Source organism: Alternaria hordeiaustralica (assembly GCF_023758085.1).
Source record: "Alternaria hordeiaustralica strain BMP 2776 chromosome Unknown scaffold_1, whole genome shotgun sequence".
Taxonomy (NCBI): Eukaryota; Fungi; Ascomycota; class Dothideomycetes; order Pleosporales; family Pleosporaceae; genus Alternaria; species Alternaria hordeiaustralica.
In genome coordinates, this window is record NW_026056773.1 from 3,572,070 (window position 1) to 3,586,809 (window position 14,740).

The 14,740-nt window shown below is 53.2% G+C and overlaps 5 protein-coding genes across 5 annotated transcripts; 3 read left to right on the forward strand and 2 right to left on the reverse strand.

Moving 5' to 3' along the window:
- Positions 1 to 3,491: 3,491 nt before the first annotated feature.
- GDI1 (Rab GDP dissociation inhibitor alpha) lies at positions 3,492 to 5,257 on the reverse strand (the record flags this gene model as incomplete). Its single annotated transcript, XM_049383782.1, has 8 exons — positions 3,492 to 3,583; positions 3,633 to 3,890; positions 3,942 to 4,493; positions 4,548 to 4,887; positions 4,939 to 4,966; positions 5,017 to 5,076; positions 5,128 to 5,152; positions 5,212 to 5,257. 8 exons carry the CDS (start codon positions 5,255 to 5,257, stop codon positions 3,492 to 3,494), a joined length of 1,401 nt encoding a protein of 466 aa, XP_049249300.1.
- Positions 5,258 to 5,723: 466 nt separating this feature from the next.
- Positions 5,724 to 6,604, reverse strand: MRPL4 (54S ribosomal protein L4 mitochondrial; the record flags this gene model as incomplete). The annotated part of the gene is made up of 3 exons (XM_049383783.1): positions 5,724 to 5,849; positions 5,899 to 6,206; positions 6,259 to 6,604. The coding sequence occupies 3 exons, from the start codon at positions 6,602 to 6,604 to the stop codon at positions 5,724 to 5,726; spliced, it is 780 nt and encodes a 259-aa protein (XP_049249301.1).
- Positions 6,605 to 7,260: 656 nt separating this feature from the next.
- On the forward strand, positions 7,261 to 7,696 carry J4E84_001150 (uncharacterized protein; the record flags this gene model as incomplete). The annotated part of the gene is made up of 2 exons (XM_049383784.1): positions 7,261 to 7,333; positions 7,383 to 7,696. 2 exons carry the CDS (start codon positions 7,261 to 7,263, stop codon positions 7,694 to 7,696), a joined length of 387 nt encoding a protein of 128 aa, XP_049249302.1.
- Positions 7,697 to 9,707: 2,011 nt separating this feature from the next.
- On the forward strand, positions 9,708 to 11,013 carry J4E84_001151 (uncharacterized protein; the record flags this gene model as incomplete). The annotated part of the gene is made up of 4 exons (XM_049383785.1): positions 9,708 to 9,787; positions 9,842 to 9,908; positions 9,960 to 10,043; positions 10,093 to 11,013. The coding sequence occupies 4 exons, from the start codon at positions 9,708 to 9,710 to the stop codon at positions 11,011 to 11,013; spliced, it is 1,152 nt and encodes a 383-aa protein (XP_049249303.1).
- Positions 11,014 to 11,703: 690 nt separating this feature from the next.
- On the forward strand, positions 11,704 to 14,080 carry J4E84_001152 (uncharacterized protein; the record flags this gene model as incomplete). The annotated part of the gene is made up of 4 exons (XM_049383786.1): positions 11,704 to 11,793; positions 11,891 to 13,098; positions 13,154 to 13,816; positions 13,867 to 14,080. The coding sequence occupies 4 exons, from the start codon at positions 11,704 to 11,706 to the stop codon at positions 14,078 to 14,080; spliced, it is 2,175 nt and encodes a 724-aa protein (XP_049249304.1).
- Positions 14,081 to 14,740: the final 660 nt, after the last annotated feature.

Consider the following 14,740-nt stretch of genomic DNA (forward strand, 5'->3'; position numbering starts at 1 on the left):
CATTTCCCTGCGTTTTCTTGCTACCACCAAACTCCACACCCCGAATAGTCCACTCGCTGTAAATCTCGAGTCCGCTAACAAACACACCCAGCAAACTCGCAATAACAAAGTGACTAATGGTCGTGCCAATCTCCAGCCAGCTTCCCTCGTCCTTGACCATGTAGAAGAAGCTCAGTGTCATGACATCACTGACCGCCATCACCACCATGAAGAGGGCCGACGGCGCCACACCCAGACGGCGGTTGAGCAGACCGAAATTGGCCGAGAGAGCCGCAAATGGCACCATGAGCTTGAGCATAAGAAGTGCGCCTTGAGAGAAGGGATCGAAAATGGGGACCAGACGATAGACGGCGTCGAGCGAGAACGACGACACCGAAGCAATATTTGACGCGCTGAAAAAGGCCGACTGGATAAAGAAGATGAAGAAGAGGGCTATACGGGCGTCGGCTAGGGTCAATGTTCTGTACTCCCCCTTCTGGAGCGAATCGAGGCGATCAGATGCAGCGTCCATGGTAGGCTTGGCCGGATCCGATGTAATGGCTGCAGTCGATGGGTTGGCCGAGTTATGCAGGTACACCTGGTGCTCGAGGCGCATCCAGCTGAACAGACACATGCAGAAGGCGAAGTAGAATAGCCCTTCGTACGAGATCGAGAGGATGATGAATGTCGGCGCAAACTGCAGGAAGATGACTACGAGACGGTGGACGTAGTGTGTGTTCGGGTAGAGACCATGCAGTTGAGGGACGACGAGGGAGGCCAGCAGCGTTGCTCGTGTCACTGTCAGAACACCAAATGGTATGCCTACGCGCGCTTGGAGGTATCCGCTGCTGCTTTTCGTGACAATCATGGACAGCACTACGAGACCGAGCTGGGCGCCCAGTATAATGCGAGAGTTGTTGTTGAGTTCATGCTTGGCGAGTTCGGCTTCAGATTTACCGTCTTCGAGAATGCTCTTCTCAAAGAGCAGGTAAAGCGCGCCGATGACAAACATCAATGCGCCTCCAAGAAGACTGCATGTCATTAGTTTCAGATCGATACTGTCAAGCGGCCACTTACATCAGGCGAGTGTCCTCTGCCTTGTTGGCTGGTAATAGCGTGAAAGCGCTCATGCCTATGCAAGACAAGACCCAAGTGGCAACTGTCGCCATGTTCTTCTTCACAAACTCCTGTCCATAGACTGCTGGCCACAATGTTGCAACCAGGTAGCATACGGTGTAGATTTCCCTGACGAAATAGCTTTGGACCTATCTCGGAGTTAGTACCATCGTGTCTTCCTGTGCATGACCTACGTACCAAAGCCTCGAGGAGACCAAAAAAGCCTAGAGTCGCAAGAACAAGCTTCGCAACATCGGCGCCTGAGTTCAGATGACCAAACAGGACCTTGCTGCCCTTGACGAGTGACAGCCTCTGTGCAAAGACTTCCTCCCAAAACAAGACAGGGAAAACGGCGTATGCGTAGTAGACGATCGGTGATTTCTGTTTGAAGAATACTCCACAGAGCGCAACAAATACAGAAGAAAACACCACCATACTGGCCGCCGTTCTTTGTGCTGGCACATGTTCGGTGAGCACATGCAGGTCAATGACTGTCGTGATGGCGAACACGATCCATCCGACATAGCCAGCAGTCACTAGCGTCCGTAGGAAGAGCCAATCGTACGTCTGCAAGTACCGCAATCCTTCAAGACCAAGATCGATGAGCTCGTAAGTCTCACGAATCGCTTCTACATCGTTGCCCTTGTCGATGAAAGCTTGTATTTCCGCAATACGATGTTCGACAGAATGTGCCTCGTCACCAAGGCCAGAGAACGGCTTGTAGTGGAGTTGCGTCGACTTTTTGATATCCTCTTTGACGTGGTACATTTCCAGTATCTCCTTGGCGTTGGCAAGAAGAGCCTCTGCCTTGGCTTTGGGGTCTTTGTCAAGGTAAGAGAGCGGCAAGACTCCCACTGAGTTGGTAGGGAAGTCCAGACCGACCAGGTACGCCATCAATGCCGCGACATCAGCCTGGTCAACGTCGTGCCGCTCGATCTCGTCCAAGTTCCAGTCAGAAGAAAACTCGGTGTGGCCTTTAGCAACGCCTGATACGTTCTTCAAGGGGGCTGCAACACCAGCACCCCATGCAATCAAGGGTGTGCGCGTATTGTCTGGATGTCCGTCTCCATGGCTTCCCCAGTCGCTCATGCCGTGGTCCGCTGTGAACACAAAAGACGTCTTGTCATCGTTGTAGAACTCTTCAATCAGCCCCGTAATCTCCTGAACTCCACGGTCCACGATCTGAATGTTGTGCAAGTATTGCCACGAATATGGTCGATGCGCATGGCCTGTGGTGTCGATTCCAAGCAAGTGGAGGAAGAAGACGTTCTTCTCCTGCCTCAATTCTGCATCCAGTGTCGCATTCGTTTTGGCGTCCGCAAAGAGCTTCTTGACGCGCTCGAATACCCATTCGTCCAACACCCAGGCGTCTTTGGAGGAATCCTCTTCTTCAGCACCATAGCAGTATGCGTCGACTCTCCCAGGTACAGCGCCCGCCTCAAACATGGGAAGAATGTCAGGACTGCCCCAGCTCCACGTATGCCGGCTTCGATTGAAGACGCTGTCAAAGTTGACTGGGTTCAACTTCCACCCGGTCGTGACCGCGGAGACATCCTCGTATAAACCTGCGATGAGCGCAACATGTCCGGGGCGCGATTCGGTGGGGACGCGTGTATGGGAGACGCCAAAGGTGCCATGTTCTAGGACGCGAGAGCGAAGGTACGGGGCGAGAGGTCGCGGGTCGCTGGTGTTGTCTGCGAGAGGGGTCGGAGGATTGGGGTCAGGGTTAGGAAACGATTGAAATGCCTTGTCTGCACGGAGTCCGTCGCCTGTAATACTGTCAGTGCTGAATGGAGGCCCATTTGACGCGACTCACCAACAAAAAGCACTAAACGTTTCGCGGGAGCCTCCTGCGTCTCCACGCGGTGCTCGCGCATGCCATGGACAATCGGACTTGTGAAATGTATGCTGAATATTGTATAGATGTACACCAGATGGAACACTACTGCTACCAGCAGGAACCTGTAGCGACCGAATTGCGCCATGGTAAAGGAGTGTGGGAACAGCAATGCGCTTCGAGGACACGTTTTGTTGACGCGTTGCAGTACTCAGATGGTTGCGGAGCCATGGAGGTATCCCTGCCAAGATTTACCGTCGTCATAGGCACAGGTACAACATCACGACTCAAAACGCTACAAATGGATGCAGCTTTGACTTATTCTCTATCTGGATCTGGGCTGAGCTGACACGTTCGTCGAGACGCGTGTGGTGGTCAAATTGGAAGGGACCGATCTCATCGCCCGAATAGGAAATACCGAGCTCGAGCTCCGCAGCATCACGCGTTCACACATGTTGAGAATGAAAGTCATTGTAGAAGCCAAGTCTTTACCGATTACCAAACGATATACCTAAAAGACCGTTGACGCTTGTGTCATCCTTCCCCTCGTGGAGCCCGTCTATTCCTCAACATTGAAGTTCGCGCCCTCTCTCAGACCCTCGACAACCAGCTCGTGGCCCTCGGCCCGCTGGTAAATGTCCTTGATGTCATCTGTCATATGTCAGCATTTCGTGCACCATTTCAGACATCGGAAACATACCAGTCGTTGTCTCAAAGTGGCTGGTGGCGTCGTAGCTCTTCGACATGAAGATGTTGTCCTTGGCACCGCTCTCAATTGGCTCGTAGAGTGGGATAGCTGGGCCCATGAACTTCTCCTCAATCTTTCCGAGACGGTCAAGACCGGGCTGGAGCTCAAGGTGGTGGTTGCTGTCGCCCTCAGCGATGGTGGAGACAATGGCGATGTAGTAGCCCTTGGGGCAGACGTTGTGTGCAGACGAGACGACAGCGATGTAGATGTCTAATGGAAATTGTCAGCAAGGGTTCTGTGGACACACGGGTGTATACGTACCGTGCTTGCGTCCGACCTGAGACTGAGGAATGATCAGTTGCAGTGAGTCGGCATCGGCTGTGTTGGGGATTGGGTGGTTCAGAATGCAAATGGCCTTGAGCAAATGTCCAGTAACACGCGCCTTGCCGGGGAAGTAGGAGGGGTCGGCGAGGATCTTTCCTGCCTTGGTCTCAAACTTCATGCCCTCGCCAGCGTCGTCCTTCTCCTTCATGGTGGCCTTGATACCCACAACCTTGTCGCCTTCGTAAAGGAACTCGTCGACGTCGGTGTTCAGCATGTAGGTACCACCGTAGATAGCGGAGAGACGAGCGAAACCCTGAGGAAGCTCTCCCAAACCGTAGAGCGGGTAGATGTAGGGCGACTTTCCGTAGCGTGCCATGGAGTTGACGTAGAGCCTGATGCGCTGGACGGCCTCATTTGCTTGCCCCTTCTGTGTGATGTAGTCGTCGGTGGGGTACAAGGCCATGGAGTGACCGATGAAATCGCGAGTGGTAGCCTCAAGGCCGAACTTGTCGTATACGTCCTTCATGGTGCAGTTCTGGATATCGATGCCTGCGTCAGATGTCAGTCACCATTCTCTACTCCTTTCTACTTGAGTATCCGTACCCTTGTGTGACGCTGGGTCATCCGCGTTGTAAGCGCCAACCCACTCGAGGAAGTTCCTCGCCCGACGCTTCTCGAAGAGACCCATGAGAGGCGATCGCAGCGCCTCGCCGGCATCTGAGGGGACCTTTGCGACGGTTGCCTTGGCGCCGTTGCCCTGTTGTACGTAGCTGCCGGCGATCTGCTTGAACTCGAGGTATTTGGTGACGTCGGTGGAAACGAGAATGTTGGTGAGTTCACCGTTGGACATGAGCAGCTTAGGGACGAGGTCGATGTTCCAGTCGTTGACGCGACCGTACTTCTTCCATGGCTCGCCCTCGGTCTGGCCGTACCGCTTGAAGAGCTAGTCACCGGGTTAGCATGTGTTGGACTGCCAGGCTTGTCGAAAACTTACAGCTTCAATGTTCAGCGATGCTGCCTCACTGCTTCCTGTTAGCTCTCGCCCCTCAGGGTACCTGTTCAGATAACCTACCCGCCATAGTGGTCGTTGCGGTCGATGTGGAGCACCTTCTTGCCCTTGACACTAAGGACTCTGCAAGCATGTCAGTATGGACTCGGAAGCTGGCACGCGTCCGTGTGTTACCCTGAAAGTACACATTCCGTGAGACCTGGAGATAGTTAGCTTCCGCGACGGCAGCGTTACGTAGGTGGGGTAAGGGCAACCCACCTGTTCCCAGGACCACTACGTCGTATTCGGGGGCAATCTCGTCCATGGCTGTCAGATGTCGGGTGCAGAATAAGAAAGTTGAGGATTGCGGTAGAGGGTGTCCGCTAAGAAGGCGCGTGGACAGGCGGTGTTAGCCCTAGGCGGTGTGATGGATGTGGGGTTGTAGCTCTCTCTGGGAAGCGCCTCGCCAATCTGGTCGACCTCCAGGGCTGTTTATGCTCGCATTACTTTCATAACTCGTCGCGGTTAGCATACGCTTGACTAGTGCACTTCATTGATTTCATGACTGATTGTGATACACGCGATATGCTACAGAGGCCGCCCTGGCCACCCTAATCTATACAGCATCCTTACTGCACTAGCAGTGCTCCCCGTTCGCCATCCCATATGCGATGCGTTTATGATCGTAGTCACATTTGTACGATTTCCGTACCGTTGCAAAAGATTCAACAGGTACATTCCTCGCCGGGTAGCTACCCAGGCGCATATGCCACCTGCGCCCATGATCCTCATTATGCGTGATTCACCTTCTCCTTCGGTTGCACTTCGGGTTCTGGAAGTACTTTGTCTTTCGAGGGCTCTTCGATGGTTTGCTCGGCCGGAGTCTCGTACGGCGTCTCGTCTGCTTCTACGGGTTCCTACAGACTGGTCAGCATGTGGATAGCCATCCTGAGAAGTTGTACGTACATATGGTGTTTGAGTGTACTGTGGACCGTCTGTCCTCGTCAAGTCGATGTCTGGATCGCTCTGCGCTAGCACGTAGGCTTCCTGGTATGCCTGGTGTCGCTCGGCCAATGTGTCAAGAATCGCCTTCATCGTCTCCTGCACCGTTTTGTCTCGCTCCTCATTTTCGAAGTCGCCGTAGCCCGCGTCCAGACGCTTTCGCTCAAGCTTTTCGGTCGCAAGACGATTCCGCTCCTTCACGCATACCCACCACAGCTGGTGCAGGGTGTCCCAGTCTCGACTGCGCAGCTCGCCAACAGTCCACGACCTTCCTGTGCCTCTGTCAGTTACCCGCTTCCCGTCACGGAACCAATGGCAGCCTACCATGTTTCTGCTCTTCTACTGGTGTCTGCAAAAGCTGCTGGTCCTTGAAGAAATCCCACAGGCCGTGGTCGGGTGTGCCAGTCACTTCCTGCTCAATCTTGACAGGCTTGGGCAACCGCTGCTTCGCGAAATCTTTCTCCTTGACTGATAATGTTTGTCTAGGACGCAGACCGGTAGCTCTGACGGCGGAATTGCCTCTGTTGCTGTTGTTGTCTCTTTTCCATCGGGCGGGTGATGTGGAGAAGCGCGCGCATTGGACCGACGGCACCAGGAAAGACAGGACCGTGTCCTGTTGCACGAGTGCGAGATTGGGCCGTAGTAATCGTGAGGAGTGTATCGTAGCCATGGCGTCGGTGTGGGCTGTGCTTGCCGATGCTGGTGGGCGCAGCCGGGTTACATTCAAAGTTGCAGGAAACTACGACCGGGGTAGGCCGCTAGCGCATGCCATCAGCCATCAGCCCTAATCAAACCCACCTAGGCACCGTCCTCCCGTATAAAGAGAAGCCACCCCGCGCTCCTCTCCCTCTCGTCACCAAACTTCGCGCTCATCACCCAGTGCTGGGCGCCTTCAGATAGTTTCCAATTTCACTTGACGATTTCTTCGATTTCACCAGCGGGTACCAGGACCCGCCCTTTAACATCCCGAAATGCAGTATTCAATCTTCTCCATGCGATTCGTTCCAAGCGAACTCGCCCGCCTGTACTGGCAGCCACAGCAACTCCGTCTCATCGCCAAACCACCCTGGAAGTCAGTCAATTAATTGGGAGTTTGCACTCTCCTACTCGACCGCCGATAATAACAGTGCTCTGTTCGATACCCCTTCACTTCTATCTTCTACTTCCTCGTCCGCCGCCTTGACAGGTGGCCTACTTGCACCGGACCCTTCTTTCCATACCACTCCGGACTGGGACCTCTTCCCCCATTCTGACTCACAATATCTTGGCGATGGCACGCAACTGCTTCCTGGCGGGCCTACTTCACTTTCGATCGCGGAAGACAACATGAACATGCTTACCATGCCGCCTGGCATGGGCAATATCAACACTATGAACACATCTGCGCTGATGACCAGAGGTAAAGACCACGCCACGCTTCTCAATTCTCCAGCAGCTAATCTACGTAGATTACTCTCAGTCTGGTTCTTCCTCGACAAGTCACAAGGATCAGAGCTCATCACCTCTCGAGCAAATCTCGTCGTCCAAATTGTCATCTACAAAGAACAGCCCCAAGGACTCAGAACCCTCCTGCCGAGTTGAGAAGCGAAAGGCAAACACCCTTGCTGCCCGTCGCTACCGCCAAAAGCGCGTCGATCAAATGAGTACCCTCGAGACCGAACTCAAGGAAGTCAGAGCGGAGCGAGACGACCTTAAAGTCCGCAACGCCAGGTTGGAGGGAGAGGTCGAGACGCTTCGTGCCCTGCTCCGTTCTCAGAAGTAACCCTGTATCGGTCTGTCAGCATGTGGTGGCCTAATCTTTCCTGTTTCATCATCTAGAGAGGCCTCCTTTCAGACGATGTCGGACAATGGGTCGGATCATGGTACGCCTGTTCAGGGCTATATTCAGATCGGCAAAACAGGGTTTAATCTCAGAGGTTGTAGGGTTCTGGTGGTGTACACTCACTGTCAATCTCTTCAAATGATGAATTCAATATCTGTTCTACATATGACTCTATGTTGCACTGTCCTCAGTTTATACTGATGTTTGCATTCATCTTCCGCGACAATCACCCTGGCTCATAATGAGCAAGAGCCTATATCTACACAAATTGAGCCCTTGAAGACGTCCATCAACCTCACAATGAGTCGAAGTGAGCAACACCCTCGACGATGTCCTACATCAACAACACCATTATCTGCCAAATCGTACTCGCTTTGGGAACCTAACCGGACATTCCGTCGCCAAAACCCCGTACGCCCTTTTCGCTGAACGCAAGCCTGAGGCTTGCAGCTGCAGTGCCTTAGTCCAAAGTGTGGTCCCGGATGATGTTCACAGCCCCACTTAAAACCACCCGATGGTCCAATCATAGCGCGCAGCGGTGAGTCATTCTCACTCAGGATGTGTCCGAATCCTTGGCTTGTCTTACGGCTGCTTTCTCCCTCAACAACGACTCATTGGCGCCGCCAGCCACCTCCAAACTCAACTTGCGCATCGGTGTAAGCGGCCTTCAGATGCCGACCTTCGTGTAGCGCTCGGCAGTCGTCACCCCGCAGATGTTTGAGAGCACCCCCCGCTGCAACTCCCACGAACATCAGACTGTGATCACAGGAAAGTGCTACTGACTGTGTTGCAGCGGTGGGCTCTACATCTCTTCTACCGGGGTTTGACGTTTCCTACGATCCCTTGTTTCGAGGCCGGCCTTCTGTACCGCCTCAATCAGGTACAGCATTCTATCTTGCCTTGCGACGTCGTTTTCCATCCTCATCCCGGCTTACCAGGAGACTGCCGACTTCATTGCAACTTCATGTTTCCTATCTTCCCTTCAAGTACCCACAATCCAGGGTGCGTCGTTACAGTATTTGATCGGCAATCTTTTGAGGGCGGTCTAGGCTCAATATGCACGATCCCGTCGAGCTCTCCTAACCAGCACGACGCCCGAGCATTTCAATTCGTAGACTACGTAACAGCATCCGAATGCGACATCGTCGTTCGTCTATCGCCTCAGGCCCTCGTTGTTGAGTAACGCGTGCAACAAGCGTTTCAGCCTCAGGGTCTCTGACACTCACGTCACAACGCCCACCCGGCTAAAAGTGGGTCTGATGGAAGCTCTGCTGCCGAGCCCATCACATCATGCAAGCCTTTAGCTACCCGAATCTAGCCACATGGCCGCTGTCTCTTTTCCTTTCACGGTTAGTACCTGTTTTGGACTTAGCGCGCATGACTTCCGTAGCCCAGCATAGAGATAGCGTCTCTATCCTGATCGTACCACATGCGCCAAGATCACGACGCAGCCCCATTTTGTTCCTTCATAGCATGCCATTGTGGATTCCTGTGGATTCTTCAAGGCTACGGGCCGATCATATGGCTGCCCGATGTTATACAACGGTTTCTAAGCCTTGCATCATTCGCTAGCTGCGAACTTTCTCGATGCCATAGACCAATCGCATTCTCCAGACATGTACTATGGTTCACTTCGCGTCGAGCCATCCGGTCGCTTCTCTCGCATGATCGCCACAGCTGGGATAGTAATGCTTGTTCACACGCGTAAGGAGCGCCACACGGCCTATGGGACACTCCCTCCCGCTTGTGCAGAATCTGGGGAATCCTCAGGTTTGCATTTTGTATCCGTCCTCATAACCGAACGCTCAGGCCCGACTCACTTTGTTCATGTTCATGTTTGTTCATACATCTGTTTTCTTCTCTTGCTGTCCGGGCGCATTGTTGCACACGTCGAATCGTTCAATCGAGCCTAGATACTCTCCTTGTTGTGCTTCACGCGCAGCCATTCAACATGTACTTCCGGCCGGGATATGTGGTGGTGATTGTTGGGGCGATACTCACGACGATGTCGACCGTCATCGTAGCGTTGCGGTAGGACTAATTGGCGTTGATGTGATATGGCAACAGGCTGACGTCCTCGAACAGATACTATTGCAGATGGTTTTTGATGGGAACTGTCAGTGCTAGCGATCACCTCATGTTTGTGGCTCTTGTAAGTCTGAGTCTCGTCTCCTCGACGAACGATAAAGCTAATGAGATTCAGGTAGTTACATGGGGCAACTTCGTGGTGAACTTCTATCAAGATGAGACCAGCGCCCATAGTCGTCCAAGCTATCTATTCAATCCAGTGAGAGAGACCAAAGTTCAGCCAACAACAATGTCTAACATCCATCCAGGAGAAGCGGCCCCTGATCGAGCCGCAAGTCCGTGGCAATCTCATATCATGGTGGGTCTACCGCTTGACCTACACCATCGGGCTGGGCTTCGTCAAGCTCAGTATCCTCTTCTTCTACCGCGCCATCGCCGCAAACCGCACGTTCCGCAAGCTCGTTTATGCTACGATCGCTTTCGTCTGCATGTACACGTTTGCTGCAAGCATGGCATCTACCTTCCAATGCGAGAACCCATCAGACGCTTGGTCGACAACCAACTACTTCGCTCAGTTCGATCGCAACCCAAACGCCCACCGAAAGCCAGTCAAATGCTTCGACCCCATCAAGCTATGGGTGTTCTCCTCGGCATCCAACCTGATAACCGACATCATCATCCTCATGCTTCCCCTTCCAACACTTCTCAGTCTTCGCATAGCTATGACAAAACGTCTAGCACTCATCGGCATCTTCTCAGTTGGCATCATGGCTATAACCGCATCGTCCGTACGCATGTGGGTCATGATGCTATGGGCTGAGTCGCCCTCCAACTCTGCCCGCTTTGGAAACGACCTACTCCTGTGGGGTCAGGTTGAGACCAACAGTGGCATAATCTCTGCATCTATACCATTCCTGCGTCTCTTGTTTCGCAGTACTCAAAAGGAAGAACGAAGCGCAACGCCAGTAAAGGTCAACAGAGTGCCATCGCGGCCTGTTCAGATCGATGCCTTTAGCCAGCACAAAGCGCTCGACATGGGTGAATGGCCGCTCCAGGACGTCAAGAAAGCCAGTGAGCAGGACAATTGCTTCATCACAATACACGAAGAGACAGTGCGTACTAGAGGCTCTGCTTGGGGGCCCTTTATCACCATACCGGAAAGTCTGAGCTCAGCTAGTAGGGGCGAGACATTGCTAGAGCCACAACAACATCCGCACATGACGGTCTGAGGAGCTCAGGGTTGCCTTCTTGTATTTGTAACGATAATGATAATCTGCCTTTAATGAAGTTCATATTTTTTTTCCTCAAGAATGTAAGCAACTCGTAATAGCTGTGTCACTTGTGAACTGCACAGACTGCGCTGGTCTCATGAACACAAATGTCGCGTTCTGTATGCACATTGGCAGCTGCAGGAAGACGTTCGTCACGGCCAACTGCGGCCATGTCTAACATCGGGTGTTGCATGAGGGGTGCAGGATGACATGGGTTTAACGATGCCGCCTTGCCATTTGAGGCTAACACCGGGCGGAGCTATCCACCTGGGCGTCAGCGGCGATCTCATGCGGCTGTCCAGAGAGCGATGGAGAGGTCACGTAGACGCCCGCGTTATACTCAACCGCTTTCACCGTCGTGCTAGCAGCTACAGAGCCGTTGTTTATCGCAGCACACCAATCGCACCTGTGGATCTCCCCCACATCTCGGCTTAAGTAGCAGGCCCTTGTTTACCCACCTGCACCGTGGCTTCCTCACGCCTTACCAAGCTATTCCTCGCCGCTGTCGCTCTCTTCATCGCAACATCCGCCATCCTGGCTTCAATCCGACTCGGCGGCCGCGTACCATCTATACTGCAATACGTCAAACCCTCGCCTCTACGGCATCCCCTCTACACACAACCGTTTAGGCCACTCACCAACTCCACCATGGCTCCCTCGCAATACAAGACACCGCCGCAGTTGCCGCCCAAGTTCACGGCTACCAAGGAGAGCTTGGTGAATGACGCAAAGCGACTGGTATGTGCGCCTCCGTGACCCCAGAGCTTCCGCTCGCAATTGCTGCTGCCGACCCCGCCGGAGGGGTGCATCGACCAAATGCTAACGCTTGCCCCAGATCGACAGGTCACGAGGTGTCCAGGATGCTATTGTCCGCGACGTGAAGCCCGAGAGCGCCAACTTCGCAAACGTACTCCTTCCCATCGCCCGCGATGACAACAAGATGGCCATCGAATCGCATATCCTCGGCTTCTACAACGCCGTGTCGACAAGCAAGGAGCTCCGCGATGCGTCCAGCGAGGTGGAGCAGATGCTCGACGACTTTGGTATTGAGTCGTCTATGCGCGAGGACGTCTTCAACCTCATCGATGCAGTACTGAAGAAGGGCGAGGACCTTGATCCGGAGTCCCGGCGGCTGCTCGAGAAGGACCACAAGTCGTTCATTAGGAATGGTCTGAATCTTCCCGCGGGCCCCAAGAGGGACCGTTTCAAGGAGATCAAGCAGCGTCTGAGTCAGATCAGCATTGCTTTCCAGAAGAACCTTAACGAGGAAAGCGGAGGATTGTGGTTTACACCCGAGGAGCTACACGGCGTGCCAGAAGATGTCCTCTCAGGACTCAAGAAGGGAGAGGGTGAATTCGACGGCAAGCTGTTCCTGACCTTCAAGTACCCCGACCTTTTCCCGACGCTCAAGTACGCGACGAACCCGGAGACGCGCATGAAGGTCTTCGTTGAGAATGAGAACAAGTGCAACGACAACGTACCTCTGTTCAGGGAGGCCATCCTCCTTCGTGACGAAGCCGCCCGCCTTCTCGGCTACGACAACCACGCGCAATTCCGGATAGAAGATAAGATGGCGAAGACTACCAAGACAGTCGACGACTTCCTCGGTGACCTTCGCACTCGGCTTGCACCAGGCGGCAAGAAAGAGATTGAGAAGCTGATGGCATTGAAAGAGCAAGATGTGAAAGAAAATGGACTTACCGGCCCGCTGACCAAAGACTACTACCTCTGGGACAACCGGTACTACGATCGTCTGTTACTGGAGAAGGACTATCAGTTGGACCACCAAGTCATTGCCGAATACTTCCCTCTGCAGACGACTATCCAAGGCATGTTGAAGATCTTTGAAGAGCTTTTTGGTCTGGTCTTCGTTGAGATCGTTGGCGAGGAAGACAGGGCTGCCCTTGCTGATGGCGGTAAGGGTTCCGATATTGTCTGGCATGAGGAGGTGCAGATATTTAGCGTTTGGGATGACAAGGGCGAGGGCGAGGGCTTTGTCGGCTACCTCTACCTCGATCTGTTCCCTCGGGACGGCAAGTACGGGTAAGTAAAGCCGCTGTACAACCTGCATATGAGATGAATACTAACTTATTGGTAGACATGCCGCCAACTTCAACCTCCAGCCTGGTTACATAGACGAGAACGGCAAGCGACGATACCCCGCAACGGCATTAGTCTGCAACTTCTCGAAGCCAACAAAGAAGAAGCCCTCGCTACTGAAGCACGATGAAGTCGTTACCCTCTTCCACGAGCTTGGACACGGTATTCATGACTTGGTATCGCGGACAACCTACTCTCGCTTCCACGGCACCAACACTGTTCGTGACTTTGTTGAGGCACCATCTCAGATGCTGGAGAACTGGTGCTGGACACCGTCGCAACTACGCTCTCTATCACACCACTACTCTCACATCTCTGCCGACTACGAGAAGGCATATCTAGAGTCTTCAGGCGCCGACAAGAAGCCAGCGGAGCAGATCCCCCAGTCACTCGTTGCAAAGTTGATCTCAACCAAGCATGTCAACGACGCTCTATTCAACTTGAGACAGTTGCATTTCGGCACCTTTGACATGGCTGTTCATGAGCCAGCCAGCCATGAGGAGCTTGAGAAGATGGATATTACTGAGAAGTACAACTCTTTGAGGCACGAGATCAGTCAGCTGAAGGGACCTGAGTCGTTGGAGGGTGACAAGAAGGGTGACTGGCACTGGGGTAACGGACAGGCTACGTTTGGCCACTTGATCGGTGGTTATGACGCTGGGTAAGTCACGTTCGATCACTTTACCAAACATCACATGCTAACCATCACAGCTACTACGGCTACCTCTCATCTCAGGTCTACTCCACAGACATGTTCTACACTGTCTTCAAGAAGGATCCCATGAACCCCACCGAAGGCCGTCGCTACCGGCACACGGTTCTCGAGCGTGGTGGTTCCAAGGAGGAGATGGACATTCTTGAGGAGTTCCTTGGTCGCAAGCCCCAAACCGAAGCTTTCTACAAGGAGTTGGGCATCTCGCAGTAGAGGCGCGAGAATGTGCGAGTTTCAGAAGATTACGTTAGCAGGAGTGGACGACAGAGGTCAGGAATCATTGGCAATGAAGACCGCATTGGACGTGAAGGCTGGTCAAACGAGGATCTAGATATCGATGCGTGGGGGGCCCATTGGAAAGATGCGACTCCTATTGCTGAATGGAATGCAACGAAGGCGAGATGGTTCAGAAGGCGCGTGTTTGCTGCTGGGGGGTACGTGGATACGGGACGTCCTTGGATTGGACCCAGATGAGGGTTTGTCAAAGACAACATCGCACCATGAGCCAACGCATTGTTAGCGGAGTTATAGTAGTCATCCCGCTGAACTATTGCGTATTCATCTGAACTTTTGAGCATACCTGATCCACACCAGCCTCTATCATCGCATCTCACCTACACAACAAGATCCTATCGTACCGTCCTTCCCAATACATCACAAAGAAGAATGCCCAAAATCCCACGCCCCTCCCTCTCCTCCATCTCCTCCTCTTTCACTTCCTGCTGCTATCTACAGAAACCATGCGCCGTCCGTGACTGCCGTAATACGATTAGATGGAGACCAGATACGGAAAACCGCGGTGGCTATCTGTGCAAGAGGCATATAAAAGAGCTTAGGAAGGTTGCGGCGGTCATTATTGATGATTGGCTTGTT